Raw genomic sequence first — 25,834 nt, 5'->3', positions numbered from 1 at the left:
AGGGGGTGTGCATCCAGTGCCTGGTTTGGGTGCTCGTCAACAGTGCTTAAAAAATGGGCACTGTGACGGCCTGCCGCGTTGTGGCCCTGTCTGCCAGGTTTGGGACGTGAGCGCGACAACAGCTGTTGATTGGTTTAATATACCTGGTCCACCATTAGCGCATGCCACCCAGGCCAATTTTAGGCTTTGGTGTCTGGTAAGGTATGAATTGTCACGCTGGTAGGAGTGCTATGGTTAGTAGTTATGTTGTTGCTGTCATTGGCGGCGCTCGCGGGGGGCATTGGATGGTGCACGCTGCCTTGCCCGCTTGACTAGAGCTCTGGCTCTTGTAGTTTTACAAATTATCACTGTGTACTGTGTGTCCCCCGGCTGGTGCTGCTCTCAGGTTTGCGAGCTGCTTGTTTGCGTGCCATACGGTGGCCAGGCACAAGTGTTGTTCTTGGTCGCTTTTGACAGCGGGGGGCTCCAGGATGCCTCACCTTGGTCGTGTTTCACATATCTAGGGAGGAGAACGAAAGTGACAGGTGAGACGTCTTTGTGTTGGTGTTGCAGATCCGGTTGGCGCGTGTCTCATCTGTGGTGTAGTGCTGGCTAATTCTGATTTAGCGCAACATTTAAAGTTTTTGGGCTGGGGTCGCTGTGAACTTGTGTACTCAACCTCGCTAGCAAGTCGGGTATGGTTTCTCATACCCCTACATGGCTGTGTGAAGGTGCATATCTTGCTGAAGCGGTGGAACACACAGTCTATTCTTGATGTCATTATTACTTGGGGCCCAACTCTAACAGTCAGTTATGGGCACAAGGCACACAGCACGGGGGGACCAGGGTACCATCTTGATTGCAAGGGACCTGCTTTCTGCGGTGGGCTTTCTAACGCTGATGGTGCAAATAGGGAAATCTGCCTATCACCCTTCTATTGGTTTGCGTGCTTCCACAGTTATGTACGACCTAGGCCACATCCCACGAGTGAAGGCTATATACACTGATTAGTCGAGCATACTGACCCTGCAGGGGGTCCGGGTAGCAGGCTCAGAACCTGGTAGGTATACTCAGCAACTCACCCTTCAGAAGTCGTCTATTCAAGTGCCACTCAGTTGGGTGGCCTTGTTTACCCTGCGCCAAGTTTTCCACGGAGGGAACATATTTACATTCAGTCCGGGAGGAAAGTTAAAGGAACTTGAAAAAGTGGCGAGGCTGGTGGCATGCCCTTATTTTCCGGAGGCAATAGTTGGGGGCAGAGGGGTATGCGAGCTAGTAGGCCAGAGCGATCCCCCCTTGCTGTTTCGGCGTAGGCTGATCCCAGTTTCGCGTATCATTGGCCATCTCCATGTATGGGTCGCCGCGAACAGTTTCAGGTCGGAGCTGTTTTACTCTTCCTTCAGTTGGTCTTGCGGTGCATCCGCCGGGGCGGTAACCGGACAGGGTACCAAGGGTGGGGGTAAAACAGTATACCAGTTTGGGGTTGACGATTGGGCGTTAAGTCAATTTGTACTGCCAGGGTGCCTTAAAGTACTTTACCAGCCCCGCACTTTTGCCAAGGAGTGGGGCTGGCAATGTCATCTAACTTTGCAGCCAGACACGGAATAGGCAAAGGCATACCTGTGATGGTGCAACGTGCACTCAGCAGTAGAGTTAGCTGAGTGTCATCATACCCTGTTATACCGTCAGTGACAATCGTAAGGTTAGGGGCTGCACTGAGCAACCGGTGGCTGCCATAATAATCTCCGCCCACCTCGTTCGGGGGGGGCATGAGTAAGCAAGTGGACTGGTGGTCCACGGATGGGAGGGGTGGCCCCTCCCAAGATTTGGTATGCACCAATTGGCGACTGCCACAGTGTAATTTAGGCTTATCAGACGGGCAGGCGGCAGAGGGGTTGGCCTGCCCTGAGATCGGATCGCCCGTAAGATAACCCACCATGTTTGCATATTGGTTATGCTCATAAACCTGCAGCAATATTTCTCCACTTACAAAAGTGTTGTGTGGTTTATTTATGTACTTGTGTGTTATGTGACAACAGTTGCCGATATTGGCACTAAGCCCTGTTCCAGCAGCACATCTTCACCAGGCATGCCGCACAGGAGATGAATTACTGGACCTAAGATTCTCTGGCTTGCAATACGTGGGTCACCACATCTAAGGCTACAAACTACAGTGGGGGAATTAAGGCTGCTTGTAGGATCCCACTTCACAGACAGGCCTGGCTCATGCTGCATGAGAGAAGTGTCTGGATTGGCAGGAGCAAACTGCCTCACCAAGGTAGCTGGCCAAACCGACATGTGCAATTCATACTGAAGGGGCGGGCCACTTGTCATTGCTGCCAATCAGCAGCAATGATGCACTGGCCCCGTCCCGCCCTCTCCGTTCGGCAGAAAGCCAGAAAAATAAAAATGGTAATACAATCCTTGTATTTCCATTTTATTTTTCCAGCTTACTGCAGCAGTGTGAGGGTAGGGGCTGCGTTCCTCCGCTCCCATGGAGTACCCGCCGCTGGCCAATGTTACTACAACCAAACCTATGTAGTCTCCAGTTGGTAGTGTCAATGTAGAAGGGAGCCACTTTGGCAAGACATCTTCTGGTTAAAGCTGGGTGACTGAAATGCCAGCAGCAGTCTATGTTATTGAATTGATGAAAATCATTGACAAGGATATTGTACAATAAACATCTTAAGGGATATAGGGGTCATTGAGAAGAGAATAAATCAAGCCCAGAGTCCTTGTTCCATAACAGAACACAAGTTATCATTGCTTCACTGCACAACCCACCCAAAAAGACATGAAGCCTGTAGTTTAAAAGTTAGATGAGAAACAAAATTCCAAACAAAAATCTGACGCCTTCTAAAAAAATCTTACTTCAAATCAGGAACAGGGGATCCAAATCCGTGGTAACAACAGTCTCCCAAATGCAGTTGCACTTGGACCAGACCGCCAGGGTGAACTTTCCCAGATATGCCCATGGCGCTTCAGGAATGAGAGGGAAACCTGACACTCCCTGTCGCGTACATATTTTCTTAGACTTGAGTGTTAATCATGGAATTAAGAATTCCTGGACACCAACAACCGGTTGTAGGTGTTATGTCTATCTAAATGTTTAAGCAATCTTTATTTGCCCTACAGCACCCACCGGTCCAGGCATGTCTCTAACTATGTACAGGCCAATGCAAGCTCAGACATGCCACCAGAGGTGCATGGGTGTTGCAAGCAGGCAAACCAAGAGAAATGTAGACGAAGCAGCTGCATCAGCGAAGAAGACACACATCCCAGCTGGAATGGACGGCTAGTGTCTGCCTAAACGTTCACCCCAGCAACACAGCAGCTGTTGGATTTGCCAACTGTCATCTATCAAGGTGAGGACATATGGAAGATAGACTTCATAAGAAAGTGGCCTCTACTGGCTAATGCTATGGCATGCAGCACATGAAGTAGAGAAATGTAACACACGCTGATACACAACAGGTACTTGATCCCACATAAAACTTGTCATATGTATGCAAACACAAAAGGACTACATGCCCATCACCCAAGACCATATAAAAGCTTTATTCCAAAAAGAACACACCAACAACCTGATTTATCAACAGTGGCACAAACCAGTGAAAAGTGGTGATTTGGGATTGAATTTCCATAGCAAAACGCTGGATATTCCCTAAAAGTCACAAAATATCCCATAGCTATTATTTTCTCGAGATCTGCCTCGACCCCACTTTTGAGAACACTACAGTGGCTACCATTCAAACAAGCATTGGCATAGCCAATAGGTCTCACCTTTGGGACCTTATAAGTATTTAGTTATGCAGCACAATATCCTTGGTGCAACCACATCAACTGTTGCATGGATAAACACTTATAAGGTCCCAAAGGCGAGACCCATTGCCTATGCCAATGCTTTTTTTTTTAGTTTCTGTCATGCTGCACAGCAGCTGCACTGCTGTACAACATGGCTAAAAAACATTGACAAAGCCAATAGTGCTCTTGTAGGTGAGACCTGACTTTGCAAATGGATTTCTTCCTATTACAGCTGCCTCCTAAATCCCAACTCCTGTAATGTTTTAGCTGTGTGGGCAAACAGTGACATTTTACAAACTGTGGAACTCTTCGGACAGGGCCACATCACATAATAGCATGTGTATTTATTTTGCCCACGTGTCCTTACACTGCAGGTCAGGTCCTTTAGCGATGCTGCAGTGCTATGCTTTGCTGGATGTGCCTGTCTGTGTACACCCCAGGCATGCTGTAGTTCACTACTCACACAACAGCGCCTGACAACAATAAATGGCTTCATTGGTTCTTGTGTGCGTACCCCACAGTTAGAAGTGCTGGTTGATGAGATCATCAGAGTAGAGCCACATTTGTTTGGTACATTGGTTCAAAGGACCCCCATGTCACAGAAAACCAAGATGTGGGCGAGGATTGTGGACAAGGTGAACGCTCAAGTACCAGCAAGGGGCACAAAGGATGATATCCAGAACAGGCGGTATGACGTGCGCAGGAGGGTCAAGAAACTCATCGAAAAAGATCACGGCCTGAGTCAGTGCATCGGCGGTGACCCTCCTGCCAAACCAGTCTACTTCAGGACCTGGGAGGAGAAGGTGTGGGACATCCTACCACCAGAGAGCGTCCATGGGCTAACAGACATACCAGAGCCTGGTGAGTACACAAACAACATACCCAAGAATGTGTGGCAAGGGGACAGTGAAACCATGCACTGCAAGCAAAGCCACAGTAACCAATAGATAATCATCCCAAGAAGTGTATGCCAGTCAGACAAACACAATACCTGCCATCTCATAGTGACTTGGAACTGTGGCATGACATGCACCAACCTACAAACAAGTAGAGCAAGGCAGTGGCACAAAGCTACATAGACACTGCCAGACAGTTTGCCACCACAAACACACTACCTCACAGTGCAGCTGACTGACAGGAAGGAATAGTGGGGATGCAGGTGAAGTGAGTGTATCCAAAAGCATGATGGGGTTTGTAGTCACAGATAATGCTCCCCCTCCAAATTGGCCCATCAAGACCTCTCTGAAACATGCCCACATCACAGGGAGTGGAAAATGACTGACAAGATGGCTGACACTGGGTCCTGCTGTGGAGAGCACAAGGCCCTGGTAGGGCATGTGTGCAAATCAGAAGCAGGGCACCACTGACTGACATCCTGAAAGACAACGTGCATGCCCTCCAATGGAAGCACGTTTCATGGTGGGATGTCTGGCCGGGTGGGAAGGAGGACTGACAGCTCTGACCATACTTACCAGCATGTGGAGACACCCCCCTCAACACAAATTCCACACAACTCACCGGGTAGAATGCATTGACCCACACCTCTGTGAAATATCAGCAAAAGATACCCCATACTGGGTGCAGCTGTGTGAAGCACAGGGGCTCTCTTTGGACTTGTAGACAAACAAACACCAGAATTTCACAGTCAGCCATCTTGCCATTGCTATCACACCCCCTCACAGGGAAGCAGAGTCAAGAGGGAGGAAGTATGGGCATGCTTGGAAGGGGGGTGTAGTCAAGAGTATGATGGGAGTCGCAGTCACAGACAATCTACACCCACCCACATGGCCCAGCAAGCATACACTGAACCATGCTCGCCTCACAGGGAGTGGGAAGGGACTAACAAGATGTCTGACACGGGGCTCTGCTGTGGGGAGCACAAGGCCCTGCTGGGAAATGGGCAACAACAAACACCAGGAATTCACAGTCAGCCATCTTGCCATTGCTGTCACACCCCCTCACAGGGAAGCAGAGTCAAGAGGGAGGAAGTATGGGCATGCTGGGAAGGGGGGTGTAGCCAAGAGCATGATAGGAGTTACAGTCACAGACAATCCACACCCACCCACATGGCCCAGCAAGTTCAAACTGAACCATACTCGCCTCACAGGGAGTGGGAAGGGACTGACAGGATGTCTGACACTGGGCTCTGTTGTGGGGAGCACAAGGCCCTGCTGGGACATGGGCAACAACAATATCAAACTCTGTCCGTGACAAGCTGGAAAAAAGCAGTGTACAGGCAGGCATCTGTTCGTACAGTAGAAAATGTCATGTTTGTGAACCATTGATGCATGTAGAAACATAACTCACATTGTTTGTCTCTTCCAAACACAGGTGGTGCTGGGGACCCAGCACCAAATGAAGAGGATTCCCAGTCCCAGACTCTGGTGGACACTAAGCTCTCTGGTTTGACTCTGTCTCTGTCCTCCTCGGATGGCGACGACCAATCTGGCCCCTCAAGTGTGAGTCATCATGCAGCACCAGCAGCATCAACATTTGCACCCCCTGTACCCATGCCTCCAGCATCTGGAAACCGACAGCGCACCCCCGCCAACACGGACAGACCAAGGCCACTGAACACCCACAGCACAGAGACACAGGACCCCCCGGAAGCTACAGCAAACACCACCAGCAACACCACCCAAGGGGTCCCAGTGTCACCTGTGCGTCCCGCCGCTGGTCCTGCCCGTGTGGATAGGGGTGCTGGGAGGGGTGGGAGGCAGAGGGCACACCTTGCAGAAGGGTCTAGACTGCATGATGACCCCCAACTGGCATGCATCATAGATGCATACCAGGATAGCACCGGAGGATTTGGACAGGTAGTGAGGATCCTCAAGGACATGCAACAGGAGCAGGCTGCCCACCATGCCCGCATGGAGGCCAAGTGGGATGCCCTTACTGCGGTGCATCGGGACAATGCCTCCGCCAGATCAACACAAACCTGCCCACACCTCCATGTGTGGCCACAACATCTGTTGCAACACCATCTGCCAGCGCCACAGGGAGGGAGGAGGACTCTGGTGGAGAGTCCCCTGCACCGCAGAGGCCTGCACCTGAGGATCCCCCCTCCAGGAAGAAGAGGGGTCGTCCGAAGAAGGACATGTGAGAGTCAGATGTCCCAGCACATCCCCCAGGGCCTCTAAACCTGTTCTGGACAATGTTCTTTGTGCGCAACCCGTTCACCTTGTTCAATCGCACACAACTCGCCCACATGACATGGAGGGTTCATGTTGGGCCAATGTAGCAGATGACTGGGGATTTTACTCTGGACATTTCATTTACCAGCACTTCCAACTCTAATGTGAACTTTGGATTCCAAAACCAATGTATAGCACCCACCATCCTGTGCACTTTCCTCACACATATTCGAAACTAAACTCACCAGTACACCATACTTGCCTCTGTTGTGATTCCAAATTGTCATGTGTCATAGAGATGTCGATCTGCTACACAACACAGTGCATGCCAAATACTGCAACAATGTGACCAACGTTAGGTGAGTCATGGTGATGTGACACATGTGAGGGAGACACACCACTATGGCAACACAACACATACTCACCATGGCCATGTTACTCATCACACACAATGATGTTGACCTGAAACACATAGGTATGCACAACCACAACACCTATCCACAGTCAGTGGTAACAAGTCCACAGGTGAGGTAAGCAAATGTCAGTCAGATGTGGGAAGACAGACAACGCACCTAACAAAGCATAGCACAGGTTCATTACACATCAGCAACATGTTTATTCAAAAATAGTTGCAATGCAATTGTATGTTACGGTGGACACATGGTCACAGAGTGTCTGGGAATTGTAGTCCAGGGGTGTGTGGCACATCACTTGATGTCAATTGACTACTCCCACACTGGTGTCGGATTCTGGGTGTTGGGGGTCAGTGTTAAACAAACAACAGGCAAATTACCCTGTGAAGGACAGACACAAGACACAGTCAAAAGCACAGCAGAACAGGAGAGAAATGCAATACACATGCACAAAGCATGTCACAAGAAACCTACACAAAAACAAGTTAGCAGTACTACCCTATTGTGGAGTACACACCACCTGAATGAACACATCACTGCACGCATCCAGTCAAGTGGCACACAGACACACTCAGACAGCAACAGAGCAGCCACAACACATTCCAGGCTCACTCCATACATTGACATAACAACCCTGGAAACTTACATTCAGGTGAAGAAGTTGTTGATGAGCTGTGAGCGGACGTCACCCTCATCCTCATCATCACTGGCATCTTGGCCCAGGCCGGGATCCTCCACAGGTGTCGGAGGTTGGTCATCGTCATCGTCATCCTGGATGAGAGGCACCTTCTTCCGCACTGCCATGTTGTGTAGCATGCAGCATACAAGGATTATTTTGCACACAGGCTCATATGGGAGGGCCCCTCCGGTCTTGTCCCGGCAGCGAAAGCGGCTATTCAGGAGGCCGAATGTCCGCTCAATCACCCTCCTGCTCAGACCATGTGCCTCATTGTAGCGCATCTCGGCTGGTGTCACAGGGTTCCTGAGGGGTGTCAGCAACCACGGCATGTTGGGGTATCCGGAGTCACCTATACACACAAAAATGAACAAGTAGCTGAGTTTTGTAGGAGTGCGGATTACAACATTGACAAACACACACAATGATAAACAGTCAGTACACACCGACAAGCCAGGCACGCTGAGCTGGCATCTGTGCCATCAGCGTTGCAATGCGACTACTCCTCATTATGTAGGCATCGTGTGCAAAACCAGAGATACACATGTCTGCAAGACATACCAGCAGAGCATTGATCGAGTGGAAATGTTTCCTGTTACGGTATGCCTGCTCATGTGCCTGTGGTGGTATCAGGGCCACATGTGTCCCATCAATAGATCCGATGATGTTCGGCATCCTACCCAAGGTATAAAACGCATCCTTTATTTCAGGGAGTTCAGCTGGGCAAGGGAACTTGATGTACAGGTCAAGGAAATGCAACATCCCCTCCAAGACATCGCGTAGCACACGACTAAACATAGTTTGCAACATCCCACCTGCTGCAGCCACAGTGTACTGGAAGGTACCAGTAACAAAGAAGTGCAGGGCTGCCATCACCTTCACCTCTGGGGTCAGTGCTGTAGGGTATGTCCGGCCAGGTAGCAGATGTGGCGCCAATTGCTCCGCCAACTCCTCTATCAGTGGCCTGGTGAAGTGGTACCGTTGGATGGAGTCGCGTTCCTGCATGGTTGCAAGGTCTGGGAACGGTCGATGGACAGCTGGTGCCCTGCAGAACAGAGATGAACAAAGGAAGATTGTCGGTTCATCCACCCATGTGGCCATGACCACGATCAATATCACATGATTGATCATGACACTACACAATGTACTGAGGTGTGTGCTGTTGGGCATGGACACATATGTCACCTACATGACCATCACCTCAAATCTCAATTCCACATGTCCACATGAGTCCCATGTAGCGCAATGGCCAATCATCTGGCTGTGTCACCCAACCTAGGTACTGCTGTGACGTTACAAACACACACCACAGTGACAAGTGAGGCCTGATGTCTCCCAGGCATCACAGATCTTTGCCATGCAGAAACCCAGGGTCCCTGTATTGCCACATCGACACTGGCATGGACATGGCATATCACATACACACCACAAGGCAAGCGTGAGTCCCACAGGTAGTGGGCACTGTTGTCCCTGCAGGCCCTACATGTACGTCTCTTAGACACACACACACCTTCAAGGTTGATGCATATACCACATGGATGTGGAGACTGTCTCCCATTGGGGACATTTGATCAGACACATCTGAGACACAACATGCACACAGACTGTGGGTGCATATCAGAATTGTGGCTACAGGTCTCACTGTGACGTACATGCCATCAAATCCAGGACTCAGAGTGTATGTGACATGTCCTAAACATATCCAACATGAAACTGTGTCCGTGGCTCATGCCCATTACTGTACATTTGCACATCACAGTGGTAATGTGCACGACACACAAAGGATTCTACCCCCATGTACACGTGCACAGCCTGGGAGTGGCTGAACAAAAGTGCCACCCAACAAACTAAATGTGGCCCCCCCAACACACAGGGAATGCAGCCTTACATGCCATGGGACACTGTGTGGCCAATGCTGTAGTGTGGTAGGTGTGCACAGGTGTCCCTGGCAAGTAATTGTGTGTTGAATCCGTCGAATAGTCACACCAATGAGGTCCGACGCGGCTGACAATGCGTACGCATTGCACGGTTCATGACCGAGCCGTGCGTACGCTTTGCCATTGACTGCAATGAGGTCTGACACGGGTGACAATGCGTAAGCATTGCACGGTTCATGACCGAGCCGTGCGTACGCTTTGCCATTGACTGCAATGAGGTCCGACGCGGGTGACAATGCGTGCGCATTGCACTGTTCATGACCGAGCCGTGCGTACGCTTTGCCATTGACTGCAATGGGGTCCGACGCGGGTGACAATGCATACGCATTGCACGGTTCATGACCGAGCCGTGCGTACGCTTTGCCATTGACTACAAGGAGGTCCGAGGCGGGTGACGATGCATACGCATTGCACGGTTCATGACCGAGCCGTGCGTACACTTTGCCATTGACTGCAATGAGGTCTGACACGGGTGACTGTCATGCATACGCGTCGGGCAGGCATGGTCCGAGACAGGCGTACGCCTTGGCCATTGAATCATATGGAGACGGGTGGATGTGTATTTTCAAAATACGCGTTGTACAGTCAGTTGAGCACCCATTGGCTCTGGACTGTCATGGAGACGGATACGGATTCAAAACTTGTACGAGTTGTACGCTGGAAATTCAGTTGGATGCCTACAACAATGTTGCAATTACTAGTGTTTCATGAAGGTGAAGATTTGAACGATGCGGAAGGCGTGTACAAGTCGTACATTTCCATGGATTGGCCAGATTCATAGAATGCAACCGTGTTGGACCTATTACATGAGACACATGGCACAGATTCTGCCTCTGCAGCACAGATATAAGGCTGGATGGCCCCCAGGGAGCTCACTTGCCTGCACTACATGCTCCTGGACCACATCCCTGCTACCACTGCTGTTGTCTCTGCATCCTCTGGCTCCTGCTATGGCACGTACTCTGGAGAGGGCCCCAGCCTTCACTGAGGAGGAGAACCAGGCCCTGCTGGACGGGCTTCTTCCACAGTACAGCAAGCTGTATGGGAAACCAGGGGAGCAGGTGAGTGTGTAGTCCACTACCTTCCTAATTGTGCATGTTGTCTGACTAGCAGGACTAGCAGTGTGTACACCAGTGGCAAGCATACTCAATGAGTACTTTCATCCCCCAAAGTGTGTAGGTACATGTAATGAACAGGTGTTCTGCAGCTAAAGTGCATTTGTGCAAGCTTCAACTTCCCAGGCATTGTTAACATGTCAGACATGCAGGTGATTTGTCCTTCCCCAAGGTTGCACTACCTGTGTAACTCATTTCCGTTTGTGATGATGACATGTATATCCAAATGTGTGCAGCACAAATATGGGGCATGTGTATTAATGTACTTTTAACTTTGTCATCCTCACAGGTTGATGCCCACCAGAAGCAGGAGATATGGCTGACCATCTCCCGGGCAGGTCGTTAGGTGGGGGTATACAAGCGCCGGATCCGCAACTGCCAGAAGAGGTGGCAGGACCTTCGGGGCTGGACCTGGAGGATAGCTAGAGTCCAGCTGAAGCTGTCACCTCCACGCAGGAGAGACGGACACCGGACCCTGACCCCCCACATGCTCCGGTTCCTGGCGGTGGTCTTCCCGGACCTGGATAGGCAGCTGAAGGCCAGACAGCAGCAAGAAGGGGGTAAGTCCATGCCTAATCTGTGTACTATGTCTGACATGCTAATTGCAGTCTTTTGGCCTGATCACACTTCCACATTACGTAGGTCTTGTAGTCCAATACTCAGGTCCCTCAATTGTGTGATGCACCCTACTCATCTGTTCCACAGGTGTGGCCCCTACAGTCTGTTGCTTGTGTCACTAGGTCCCTGCAGTCAGCTATGCTTCAGCTACCGGACAGCATCTGTTCCTGTGACTCTGTTGTGTGTTTCATGGGTGGTTCAATTGTTTGCACAATGCCTGTTATCTGACATGTGATCTGTGTGTGCCCTTGATATGTGTTCCAATTGCTGGTCTGACTCGCCACATGTGGCTGGGGCATTTCAAACAAACCCATGCAGCAGGGGACTCCAATATGGGGGCCTCAGGAGTATGTATATCAAGTATGTCACACTTGCTTAGCCACCTGACTACTGTCCAGTGCCAAACACTGTTTCACGTAGACCTGGGCAGTCATGCCTCCGCAAGGGCATTTAGAAACATTCTGTAATCCCACTCCTGTGTATCAACTTACAGGTTGTGCTTCGTGACATGTGCTTTCAGGTGTCTGCCTCTGTGTCATTATGCTGTGGCTTCCTGTTACGTACAACTGGGTGTCCAGGATTTTGAGGGTCAGCAGGACATCTGAGATGTGACTGTGAGAGACAAGACCTGTGTGACATATAGGTGTGTGATCATCTGACAGCACACAATGGTGTATGCAACTGTGTACTTCAGGCAGCTGGGTTACATGCACGGCAGACTGTGATTTGCTAATGTACATGGAGTTGTGTTTGCAGAGACCCATATGTCTGATTTGCATGATGTGGGGTCTTCTGGGTCCTGGATATGTTGTTTCCAGGGGATGGGCAAGTGCACTTGTCAGCTTCAGAGTTAGCTTTACCCCTGAGCTATGATTGTGAGACAGTGCATGCTGTTGTTGTCTAGATGCCTTGCCCCTGTGACAGGAGACAGTGTTGACTGACTTTCCAGGCATGCCAGTGCCATGGCATTTAATTTGCTATGAGTGATCCTGCATTGTGTTCAAGTGTCCACCATGCACCCCATTGTGGCATTGACTATCAGGACATGAGAACATCATATTGTGTGTTGCTGGCATGCATCACAAGCATGTGAAATGAGCCTCTGCCCATCCCTTCATCCGGACACCTGTGCTGAGTCAGTGGCAAGAGATGTGCTGTGTGTATAGTGACATACTCCTACATGTTCACTTGCATGTCCAACTGATGTGTGGGTTGTGCATGTCGGGACATTGGGGTATTAGCATCCAACATGCAACAGACATATGGGTGCAAGTCAAGGAGGGATATGTGTGCCATGGTTGATGTTGAGAATGACAATTGGCTTATTCTGAACAGTGTTGGCACTTTGAGCAGTGTTCAGCTGATGATGCCAGGGCTTGCCCTGTGATGTGATGTACTCACTGTGGTGTGTGCAGTCAGTGCAGGTGACTGATGTTGTTCTCTTTCTTCCTATTCCTATCCAGATACATCCACGACCACAGGAGGGGACAGCTCCACGGACCAAGAGGAGCCACAGAGCCTGACAGGAACAGAAGGAGAGGAGTCGGGGGGACACAGTGGCATGGAGGGTGAGTGGAGCCACACCGAGGAGTCGTCAGCACCATCCCCCCCAGCTGAGGGCCACAGCAGCACTGAGGATGACTCCTTTGTGGAGGTGGGTGTCAGCAGCCAACAAACCCCAGCTAGTGAGGCTGTCCCCGCCACCGCACACACCACCACCATCACCACCCTCCCATTGGCTCCCATCCCAGAGGTCCGTGGAGGCTCCCGTGTTCGTGAGCATGTCTCCTTTGTGCCAGGCACCGCACCCCCTGCCCCTGTGTCCCCTGCTGCCCTGAGTGAGGAGTCTGTGGACTTACTTAGACAGATCCATGTAGGGCAGACATCGATGCTGAGTGTCCACCATGCACACACCACTCTGTTGACGCAACTGGTGTCGTTCATGGAGGGCATTTCATCGGGCATGTCTGGCCTACAGAGGACCAATCAGTCCGCGGCCTCCTCCTTGACGGCAGTAGTGACCCTCCTCCAACAGTCCCGCACCCCTCCTACCCCTGCACCACCCACTATTCTTAGAAGCCTACCTGTCCCAAGCACACACACACCTGCACATTCTAACAAAGCCATAGACACGGGCAGCACACAAACACCCAAACCAAGGGCTAGACGTGCACACAAGCAAGCGCAGGAGACTGATACCACACTCACAGGGAATGGTTTGCAGACATACACACAGTCATCCCCTACCACTCCGCAGTCCTCCGAAACCTCTCCCTCCCAGCTCCCTTCCCTTGCCTCACCTGCAACCCCATCTCCACAGAAGCTCTTCCTCTGTGACCTTGGCCTCTTCCCCACCGACCCAGCAGATACAGATTACAAGGGGAAGAGGAAGTCCCCACACACAGAGGGGAGTGCCCCTCACACCCGGACACCCTCCCCTAGGTGCAGTCAGACTGAGCCCCCCACCCGCAAGTCCCCCCGGAGCCGGAAGAGCAAGACCCCACCGCCGCCACGCAGCTCCAAGGCAAAGTCTCCGTCCTCCATCCCCCAGGCCACCACTCCAGAGGTTCCCCCACCACACCCTGCCCCGGGTTCCCCCACCCACAGATACACCATCCCCAAAATGCTGAGGCCCTCCCCACCTGCCACTTGCTCCTCCACACCCAGTCAGACAGTTAGGCCACTGATGTGTGGACCGTGTCCCCCCCTCTGTCCTGCTGACCTCATCTGCACTCCATTCCTCTCACATGGATTTAGGCACTGCAGTGGAGTCCACACCACCCCGTCTGACTTGGGCACTGCAGTGAGGACCCAATCCACTCCATCTGGCCTGCCCACTGAAGTTGTGCCGGCACGTACCCCATCTGACTTGTGCCCCACAGTTGTGACTGCACCCACCACTTCAGTCAGCTCCACTGCAGTTGCAAGTGACTCTCCTGCATCCACCACCCCTTCACTGCCTCCTTCTGCTGCACCCTGATCCTGTCCCTGCGGTGCCTGGCCTTCCCCCATGTATGCCCCTCCAAGGTGATGTCCCCGGTGCTTCCAGTGCAGGCAAGCAACGTGTGACAGTTGTCACTCAAGTTCACTCCTTGTAATTTGATGATGGACTGGCCATTGGCCTTTTGTTTGAACGGACGTTTCAAATTTCATATGCTGAATAAAGCTTTTTTCTTTATCCTTGTGAACTTGATTTAGCTGTATATTAGGTTGATGATGTTTAGCATGCCCTTGCACCTGTAATGCTTGTTTTCCAATGTTGAATACTGAGGTGTTGATGTGAGGTACTCCATGTGGTCCATGAGATATGTATCCTATTCTGGTCGGTATCCATGTCATCCTCTGCAGCTAACTGGGTGTGTCATGATCAACAATTTGTGGACATCTCTGTGAACATTTCATTTGCATGGTCACATCTGTGGCTTGCACCCATGCACATATGATGTGCTTCCCATTGTCCAATTTGTCTATTTCCCTGACTTTGGGCGCATCTCCACTGGACCTACAGGCGTGGGCATCATTGGTATAGGAGCAACTGGGTCCTCTGTGCAACTTGCTGTACATATGTGTTGAGTATGTGCAGATGACTTAGGGGAGACTCACGTACCCAGGCTGTTGTGACCAGAGCCTTCATTGTGTGGTAACTGATGGCTGACTGACCAAGTGTTCGGCTGACATGAGTGGGATGTGCTGTGACTATGTTTGGCACATCTGGACTTACACAGGAGTTGTGTCCCCTCAGGCTATGTCATGGATGTGTTGTCCCGTGACATTGCCTGGGCCCATGGTGTGTGTTGTATGAGCATGTGTATGTGTGTCCATATCCCTTTTCACACACAGGAAGTGTTCCCTTGATATGTTCCTGTTGTTGATACTTGCTGAGTGGTACTGTGTTCATCCCACAACTTTGCCATGAGCTACCAGATGTGTGGGTGCATGACACACTACTGTTAATTGGTGTTTCATCATTGGGATTTGTCTGTTCTGAGTGGTGATGATGTGGTCAGACGCAGATGGGACACAGTCAGGGGTCCCCAAGGCACTTGTTTTTTCGCAATGTCATGTAGTTGTCCCTAGGTGGTACATTTCAGTGATTGAGACATGTGTATGCGTGTGTGACTGCTCCCACTTGTCGGGTTCAGGGCTGCAATGTTTGCAGGTGTCAGCATGTGTGCCTTGTGGCTCTCCTTGGGTTCTGTATTGCCCTGGGACTGTGGCAGGTATTCGGAAGGTTACGTGAGCTTTGACGTCATGGCCATGTACCGCATACTGTGCAGTATGTCTGTCATTAACCAGGGTTGTAAACTGTCCTTGTGTGATGAGTCTGTGCACCTTAGTTCCTCCCAACATTCCTGTGTTTGTCATGGGTGCATGTGCAATGTCACCTGTCCATGTGGGCTTCACAGATGCACATTGTTGCAGTTCAGGGTGTGTGGTGTTGAGGGTGGACTGATGTAAATGTTTGCATGGATGGTCCCCTAGCTCCCGTTTGTCCATGGATGACGGGCCATGCTGAGTGATTTGTGTTTGTGTAGGTGTGATGTACGTTTGTGGTACAGGACACATGTCTGGGTTTCCCAGTTTGTACGACATCTACCTTTGTCATCACAGTGGAGGTGACATTCATGCTTGTGTCATCCCAATGTCTGGTCCCTGGGGGTAGTGCTGTTGTGTGTCAGTCTCTTGCTGTGTTAGTTGGTGTTCATTCCAGCTTGTGTCACATGTGGCTGTTGTTCTCCCTCTCATCTCACAATGCCTGATTGCCCACTAAGGGTGTCCCAATGATGGTTTACTTTTGTATGGCACTGTATCCACATCTGTATCACTGTGGTTCAGCCCCCCTCATGTGTTGTGTAGTTGCCTGGGGATACTGAGATACACACACACACATGTTGTGTCAGATGTGAAGTGTGAGGTTACCTGTTTGTGTTTGTGCATCTGCATCAGTGCATTGGTATTGCTGTTGTGGGCCATTATCTGGATGCTGTTTCTGTGATTTTCCCTGCTGTCCCTGTGAGTCACATCACATCATTCTGCACATTCATCCTGGTTGTTAGGTGCCATTGCTGGCATGGAATGGGAGTTTGTGACCTGACACCTACAGTCTACACAGGTTGTTTTGATTAGTGTGTCTATTTTCGAGATGTGTGTATGCTTTGTGATGGCCACTTCTGCACTTGTGTCATTGTACACTGTATGCATTCACAGCCCCCATGTGTGGTGCTTGTCTGCACATGGCTGAAAGTATGTTTTGTTTTCACAGCACTGTTAGCCTCACCACATCTCTGTGGGTATGAGACACAACCACTAGTTTGCCCCAAAAGTGTTTCATGTTTTGGGAGCAGGAATCATACATGCTGTTTGGCATTTGCAGCTTTGATCACGATGACACTTACCTTTTGGTCACTGTGATGAGGGGGGGTTTAGACCCCATCACCACAATGTTAGTTTTACATTGACACAGTGCTATAGTGATGCTTGCCTTGTGTAGGGCACACTCATTTGTTGGTCACACATGTGCTGTTAGTTACATTGTATGTTCGAAGTCCTAATCACTGTTGTGGGCATTTGTCACAGACTACACACTGTTGTCATGATGTTAGTGGGGATGTATTTTGCTGACATACCTAATGGAGTATGATGGATGTGTGGCGCATCACCCATCCTATGGGTAGGGGTGGCAGGGGTGATGGGCAACAGGTCCCCTATGAGTTGGGGTGGCAGGGGTGATGGGCAACAGGTCCCCTATGGGTGGGGGTGGCAGTAGTGCTGGGCAACAGGTCTCCTATGTGTGGGGGTGGCAGTAGTGATGGTCAACATGAGCCCCATGGTTGGGGGTGGCAGGGGTGATGTGCAACATAAGCCCTATGTGTGGGGGTGGCAGGGGTGATGGGCAACATGAGCCCTATGGGTGGGTGTGGCAGTAGTGCTGGGCAATATAAGCCCTATGTGTCGGGGTGGCAGTAGTGATGGTCAACATGAGCCCTATGGGTGGGGGTGGCAGTAGTGCTGGGCAACATGAGCCCTATGGGTGGGGGTGGCAGGGGTGATGTGCAACATAAGCCCTATGTGTGGGGGTGGCAGGGGTGATGGTCAACATGAGCCCTATGGGTGGGGGTGGCAGTAGTGCTGGGCAACATGAGCCCTATGGGTGGGGGTGGCAGGGGTGATGTGCAACATAAGCCCTATGTGTGGGGGTGGCAGGGGTGATGGGCAACATGAGCCCTATGGGTGGGGGTGGCAGTAGTGCTGGGCAACATAAGCCCTATGTGTGGGGGTGGCAGTAGTGATGGTCAACATGAGCCCTATGTGTGGGGGTGGCAGGGGTGATGGGCAACATGAGCCCTATGGGTGGGGGTGGCAGTAGTGCTGGGCAACAGGTCCCCTATGTGTGGGGGTCTCAGTAGTGATGGTCAACATGAGCCCTATGGGTAGGGGTGGCAGGGGTGATGTGCAACATAAGCCCTATGTGTGGGAGTGGCAGGGGTGATGGGCAACATGAGCCCTATGGGGGTGGCAGTAGTGCTGGGCAACATGAGCCCTATGGGTGGGGGTGGCAGTAGTGCTGTGCAACAAATGCCCTATGAGTGGGGGTGGCAGGGGTAATGGGTAGCAGGTCCCCTATGGGAGGGGGTGGCAGTAGTGATGGGCAACATGAGCCCTATGGGTGTGGGTGGCAGTAGTGCTGGGCAACATAAGCCCTATGAGTGGGGGTGGCAGGGGTGATGGGCAACAGGTCCCCTATGGGTGGGGGTGGCAGTAGTGATGGTCAACATGAGCCCTATGGGTGGGGGTGGCAGTAGTGCTGGGCAACATAAGCCCTATGTGTGGGGGCAGCAGTGATGGTCAACATGAGCCCTATGGGTGGGGGTGGCAGTAGTGCTGGGCAACATGAGCCCTATGTGTGGGGGTGGCAGTAGTGCTGGGCAAAAGGTCCCCTATGTGTGGGGGCGGCAGGGGTGATGGTCAACATGAACCCTATGGGTGAGGGTGGCAGGGGTGATGTGCAACATAAGCCCTATGTGTGGGGGTGGCAGGGGTGATGGGCAACATGAGCCCTATGGGTGGGGGTGGCAGTAGTGCTGGGCAACAGGTTCCCTATGTGTGGGGGTTGCAGGGGTGATGGGCAACATGAGCCCTATGGGTGGGGGTGGCAGTAGTGCTGGGCAACATATGCCCTATGAGTGGGGGTGGCAGGAGTGATGGGCACCAGGTCCCCTATGGGTGGGGTGGCAGTAGTGCTGGGCAACATATGCCCTATGAGTGGGGGTGGCAGGGGTGATGGGCAACAGGTCCCCTATGGGTGGGGGTGGCAGTAGTGATGGGCAACAGGTCCCCTATGAGTGTGGGTGGCAGGGGTGATGGGCAACATAAGCCCTATGAGTGGGGGTGGCAGTGGTGATGGCCATGCAACCCCTATGGTGGCCTGTTGTTAGTGGCCAGGATGTGGATCCCCTGTGTGTGTGTGCCAATTTGCGGGTACGTGTCGTTTGTTTGCATGGTAGGTGTCTGACTTACCGTCTGCGCGGTCCGCGTCGGTTCCTGATCCGGTCATAGATGTAGAATACTGGTATGACCTGCGCGATGGGATTCATGATGTGTGCGTGTCGTACACGCTGCTTGTTGCTCCTTCTCGTACCCGTTGCAAGCTGGTCCGTCTCGTAGCCGTGGATTGAGTTGTGGCGCGAATCGTAGCTGATATGCTTGTTTTACGGGTGCTGTGACGTGCCGTACGTGGCGACCCGTCCGGCGCGTAGGAAGTACGCATCGTACTTGTCAGGGCGGAAACTGCTGTGGATACTGCTTCCGGGTGACTCGGTTCAGCGTTCGGAGTTACGGCTCGGACGGAGAATGAAGCTTGAATCACAGCCTACGTGTCGGTCGTATTTTTGGCAGTTATGCACATCGTACTTCATCTACAGGAAGGACCGGCTACAGGTACGTGTCGGTCGCACGGTAGAGCTGTCCGACCCGGATCGGAATCGACCCCAAAGTGTTGCATTTCATGAATGTGTCCCTAAACAATCTTACCCATGTTGATTGCATACCTGCTTAAGAGTTATTCCGGGTGTTGCATATCTGAATGAGCCATATTACATTCACTGCACTACATAGGAAATGTTACCTGTGGAGACCTGAGGTTATGAAAACTGGTTACCCTGTTTAAAGTGAGAACCTTGTGTTACCTACCTTGACCAAAAATAGATAAAGGTACTTGTTTTTGTCAAAGAACTTGAAGTGGTGTCTATTCATTGTGTGTGCTTTACTGGGTCAGTGTGAGTGTGTGCTGCACAACTACTTAACACATAGCCACGGAGTGCCTGCCCACCTCGCACCAAGCTACCGCGTCGGAGCCGGTGGTCCCTGGTACCTTCCGTTTCTAACAATATCAAATTAAGGTAACATTACATAACATAGTTATGTGCTATGTTGCATCAAAGGGGCACCCTGTGGGTGGAGCATGGACTTTACCAAACTACCATCCAAGATTTTTAGTAAACTCTCTGCTAACATTTGTTAATAGAGATTTGTACCATAAAATACATCTTCTTCAGTCAGGTACTTAAGTAGGAGAAAGGTTTCCTTTTCTCCAAACGTTTTCCAATTTGAATGTGTGCTGCACTGTATAGTGCACATGAAGAGTGGGAAAAGTTATAAAGTTAGTCTAAGTATACTGTTTTGTGCTGGAAGGGTAACCTTCTACCACATACCCTAGGCTAGATTCACCACACACACATTGCACTATGGTGCGAAGTAGTGCGGTTGGTGCAAAGCACCCAGGAAGTGTGCGAGTGCTTCGAAGAGAGCAGCAGCGCCATATCGTTTTAGATATGGTGCTTGTTCTGCTCTTTCTTTCTTTTACACAACGCAGCGCATCACTTTTAATTGCTGCGCTGCATTGCATGAATAAAATAATACATTTGCCCCTTAGTATTTATCGATACCGAGGGTGGCAGTAATGATTAGGTGCGGTATTGCAGCATCACTGTGAGTTGTTCAACCCAGAATGAGGCATGTAATGTAGAATCTGGGTTCACACATGGTTTCAGCTTAGTTTGCTTTTTTCTGAACAGTTTTTCCCAGTTCATTTTCCGTCAGGTTTCTCCTTACAACGTGTTACAGTGAAGGGTACACAAAGGGCGGGTTTGCCTTTATAACTTGCAATTCTGATTGGGGTTGAAAGATGGAACCTACCATGTCCAGATGAAACTGGATTACAACCTCCCTCATTATAAGTCCCTTAGCCCTGTGGAGGGGTTAATAATACGTGTGAGAGCAACAAAAGATGGAGACTGCATAATACACTTTTTAAAATTATTTTAGGGATTTCTGCCCTCCGCAAAATTGTTGAAAGGCAATTTCTGACATTTTCTCCCTCTTCTATGAATAATATCTTATGTTGCTCATGAGCCTCCTCTTGCAAATCTTACCTGGTAACACCTTCTCTACAGAATCCGCCATTGTGCTTACCACTGAATTATTAATATCATAATACATTACATGAGCGAGGCCATTTTTTCCTATATTGGACGAACCGTGGTAGTGTACTCCATATGCTATGGCTCTTTACCTTTTGATATAGCTGAAGAATCAAGACTCTGTTACACCATACATGATGTTACCAGATTCGCTTCACATGTGTTAGTTTAAGGCATGCATAACAATGGGGGATGGAGGTATGCTTATTATTGTGCTGCACATGGGCCTTCACTCAAGGACATATATACGAAACCCATTGCAATGCCATGTTTCTTCTCAGGTGGTAATTCGTCCCCCAAGGTACTGCAGAAGGTTGACCTCCCCATCATCGATACGAAGACGTGTGATGAGTGGTACCACATCGGCTCCCGGGGGAGCCCCACCGTCCCCAAAGTGTATCCCGATATGATATGTGCTGGGTACAAAGAGGGCTATAAGGATTCCTGTCAGGTACGTGAACAAGGAAGCGCCAACATTCCAATGGGTATAGCTTATTGCGTTTGAGATCTCACACTCTAGAGTTGAGAAATCATGATCTGCAGTTAGACCAGTCATCAAAGTGTAATCTCGTCTCTGCCTCAAACCGTCTTTCCCTACCTGTGCATCTGTATAACACCTACATGCCCCTAGGTGAAAGAATCTTGCCGTGCAACAACTCTACTCCACTTCTTTGATGACCCTTTAAGGGTTGCTCCTTTAGTGATGTATGGAACAGTTTGTCCACTTGTCATATGAACCTTTACTGACATGCTTCCCATGCATACCCTCACAAAGTCCGCTCGCCACCGCAACGGAGCTTGGGACCGACCGCCAAAGTCGTGGTGGTCCCGCAATGCAAATTAGGATGCGCCCGCCACACTGGCGGATGCATCCTGGGCATTTTACATTGCAGGTGGATCTGCTGGCTGCAGACCTGCCCGCAATGCAAATGCTGTGCTTACATCATTGCCATGCACTACATGGCAGGCGCCACGTGGTGCCTGTCACGTAATGCATTGCAATGAGGGGGGGTACCATAGGTACCCCCATGTGCACCCCCACCCCCTGGCAGCCTTGGGGCCCACAACAGGCCCCCAATGTCAGCAACTGCATGCCTTTCCATGGCAGCAAAGCCGCCATGGATAGTCCAATGACCACATGCATCCTAATATAGATGGCGGTGTCTTGCAGACACCACCACGATATCGTGTCCCTTTTCCGCCCGGTTGACGAGTCTACCGGCGGAAAAGCGGTGGACGGTCTTCCCGTCCGCCGCGGTGCCCCCCACCATACTAATATGGCGGGGGGAGTACCAGGGACATTCGGCGGGCAGATCGGCGGTGGCAATCCGCCCGACATGCTAATGGGGCCCTATGTGTGGTGATGTTATGGTATACGAAACATTTATGCAGAGCATACATACATCCCGTGGTCCCTTGATGCAACAGTAATATATTATTTCTGACTGTAACATAGATAAATTAGCTGAAAAACAAAAAAAGAGTTGAGCTTTTTATCCTGAAAATGCAATGGGAAGAGATAAACTTAAGGTCAAGAGCCAGATTATTCCATAGCTGAGAGGCTAAGGTGGAAACAAATGTTCCATAATGCAGATATGGTTTTTTTAACATAAAACATTCAATAAAAACCGACAGAGCCTGGAGATTGGTACATTGGGATGCCCTGTTTTTCTTGACTCTTCTGGCTTAATGTTTGATCCTCGGCAGCAGATGATAGAAGGTCTAGGGTGCATGTTTGTGTAGCATCCACTTATATACTGCACATACATTCTTGTCCCTGTGTAGGCCAGACACACAGGGGCCTAGAATCTGCTAACTATTTCCCAGACCATAAAGGGGGTGACCTTTTTCGTGTCCATTGCCAAGCAAAGCTTTTCACAAAATTCTCAGTAGATGATCCAAGCCTGGCAAACATCCATTTTCAACTTCCATTTTTTTTTAAACGTCAGTCAAAGGATAGAGAAAAATACCCTTAGTTATTAGAAAATACTGAAGATTAAAAAATTGTACTGTCACCCAATTGTTACAAATGCCAGTCTTCAGATAATGGAGCACTGAGTCTGTGGAATAAATATCAAAGGCGCAAAATGATGTTTTGAAAACATCCAGAAGCAATCCATTTTTACACATCCTTTGAGGTGGCATGTTCAGGTGAGACATCTAGAATAGAATATGAATATCTCATTGTCCCGAAGGTTTGGACCCATTCCAGAGATTAAGAATATCCAAATAAGATAAATTACATATACTGGATCCAGATGAAGCTCATGTATATTGTCTGTGGTTGTTCTGAAGCAAAGGCATAGAGAGATATATCAATATCTAGAAGTTTATTAATTAGAGAACTCTGAAAAAAAGGCCACAATTTAAGATCATGGCTACTAGTTCTAACACCAAAAGCTGGAAGGAGCAACTGAACTTCCTGCTTTATTTGTCAGTAAAATGTTACTGTTCAGCATTTTATTGTTGTACATAAAGACCTACAGTCTTATAAAGATGTAGTTCTGATTGGACAGCGGCCTTCGAGTGCTATACATTTTTGAGTTACAAATCCTCCTCACCTCCTACAATCAGCCATGCCTGCTTGACTACTCTATTTTTCTGTCAGATAGCAATATTTCACATCCAGTGAGAAGTGCAGTAGTAACCAAGTTACTGAAAAGCAAGTGGTCATTCACCAGTTACTTAGAGAATTGCCCAGTAACCACTGGTTGCCCATGGAAGCAAAGACAAGACACTTGACTCACCCACTTCCACCCTTGTCAACTAACCAGAGGTCTGTTTTGTTTTGTCTGAATGCCACTTCCCTTGTGCCATTTTAAACCTGAAAGTGGCTTAGTTTCTGCCACCCCATCTTTCAGACCATAGCCCTGTATATGGCAAAGGATTCCACTTTTGCAACGAGTACTGATTTCACACCGAGCAGGGTAGGTTGCCATTCAAGCAGTTCATGCAGATAACTGATGAACAAAAGATGTCCCAATGATTAACGCATTTGGTAGAAATATTTCCTAGGTCTTTGGTATTGTCTACCTGATCAGGCCTGTGCCATCTAGGTACCACCTGGCTTTTACTTTATTCCTCCTAACTGCAAAGGTTTTAGACCATTAACCCCCATATTTTGCCATTATACCATTTATCCCAGGTTCTTTTGGCACAAATATTCCTTCAAATGTTATATACGGATCTAGAGTCATCAGTGACTACATTATTGTCATCAACTAGAGAAGAGGAGAGGGTTTGGACAAGTCAGCATAACCCAAGCTCAAGCTTGGCAATTGAGCATGCCCAAGGCTGTACGTACCTAGTTTTCCTTTTTTTTAAATGTGGTATCCAACATAAAGCGAAAACACAAACAACATTATACAAAAGCACATAAAAAATATGATGAGGTAAACCAAGATTTAAAATTTAAAAAAACAACTTAAAAGGTGGTCAAGCCAGTGCCATAAACTGATGGGTTTTAAAAAGGGAGGGAAGTGCACGGTCAGGGTTAAGAAGAAAGGTTTCCTCCATCTACCGCCCTGTCAGATGAACAGCCAAGAGGGGATGTTCCATTTTCGTGTGACTGTGAAACCATGTGTGAGCTACATTTTCTTTGTGGCTTTGAAATTTGATGTATGATTCAAACACTCGGGAAATGAGAACTATGCGTATAAGTACACATGCGTAGAAAAAAAAGTTGTTTATGGCGGAACCCAAAAAGGTTTCTACAATATTTGTCACAGAGGAAAGCTGTTCGGTGAAAATGGGGCCATAATTAAAAGCATCACAATTATATGAAACACTAAATACATAGGGGCAGATTTATGTTGCCTGGCGCATCCCTGCAAATCAGCAAGGATGCGCCAGGAATGATGCGTCACGCAAGTTTACCCTTGCGCCACACATGATGCGCCGCATTTACAATGCGGCGCATCATGGCGCAGGAATAAACAGATGCGTGACGCATCCGATGGCGTAAGGTTGGCGCAGTGCTTCAGTTGCGTCGCAAGCGCGACGCAACTCCAGCACTGTTCCAACCTACCCTATCCCTAACATGGTGCGTCAAGCCTTACGCCTGCTTCAAGCAGGCGCAGGGTTTTGGCGCATCAGCGTTGGGAAAGTGACTCAGTCAAATCTTATAGATTTGACTGAGTCACTTTTCAGGGGCGTTCCTGCGACGGAACGCCCCCCCCTCTGTCGACACGCCCACGTGAAACCTGACGCAGGTTTTACGTGGCGCAGGGCTTTACACCGTGACGCATCTCCATAGATGCGTCACGATGTAAATTGGGCGCAACGCGGCGCAGGGTTTACGCCGCCGCTGCGTCACAAAAGTGACGCAACGGCGGCGTAAAAGTGGCGCATCTGCAACATAGATCTGCCCCATAGACTCAGATTTACAAAGTTGTCACGCAATGCATCGTAGCACCCAGGGCCGGACTGGGAACCGAAACCGGCCCTGGCAAAGTGCTTGGCCGCCCCCCCAGGGCCGTTTCGGGCAGATTTTGCAGCTATGCTGCAAAAACATCCCAGTAACAAAAACGGCCTCCCAGGGGCTCAAAACCGGCCCCCACCCTGGCGGCCCACTGAGGAAATGCCCGTGCCCACGACGGACAGTGTGACACTGGTAGCCCCCAACGGTACTGCGCAGTGTTGTGTGACATGGAGAGAACAGGAGAGCACCATATCTATAT

The 25,834-nt window shown here is 50.0% G+C and overlaps 1 protein-coding gene across 1 annotated transcript in view; it reads left to right on the top strand.

The window, feature by feature from the left end:
* LOC146811582 (serine protease 27-like) overlaps positions 1-25,834 on the top strand; it is a 119,166-nt gene that overhangs the window by 81,317 nt on the left and 12,015 nt on the right. Inside the window, exon 5 of the mRNA XM_085618559.1 lies at positions 21,437-21,606. Within this exon, the coding sequence (XP_085474685.1) occupies positions 21,437-21,606 (170 nt within the window). The remainder of the gene's footprint in view (positions 1-21,436; positions 21,607-25,834) is intronic.

Source organism: Triturus cristatus, chromosome 7 (assembly GCF_964204655.1).
Source record: "Triturus cristatus chromosome 7, aTriCri1.1, whole genome shotgun sequence".
Taxonomy (NCBI): Eukaryota; Metazoa; Chordata; class Amphibia; order Caudata; family Salamandridae; genus Triturus; species Triturus cristatus.
This window is presented reverse-complemented; position numbering and strand designations above follow the sequence as displayed.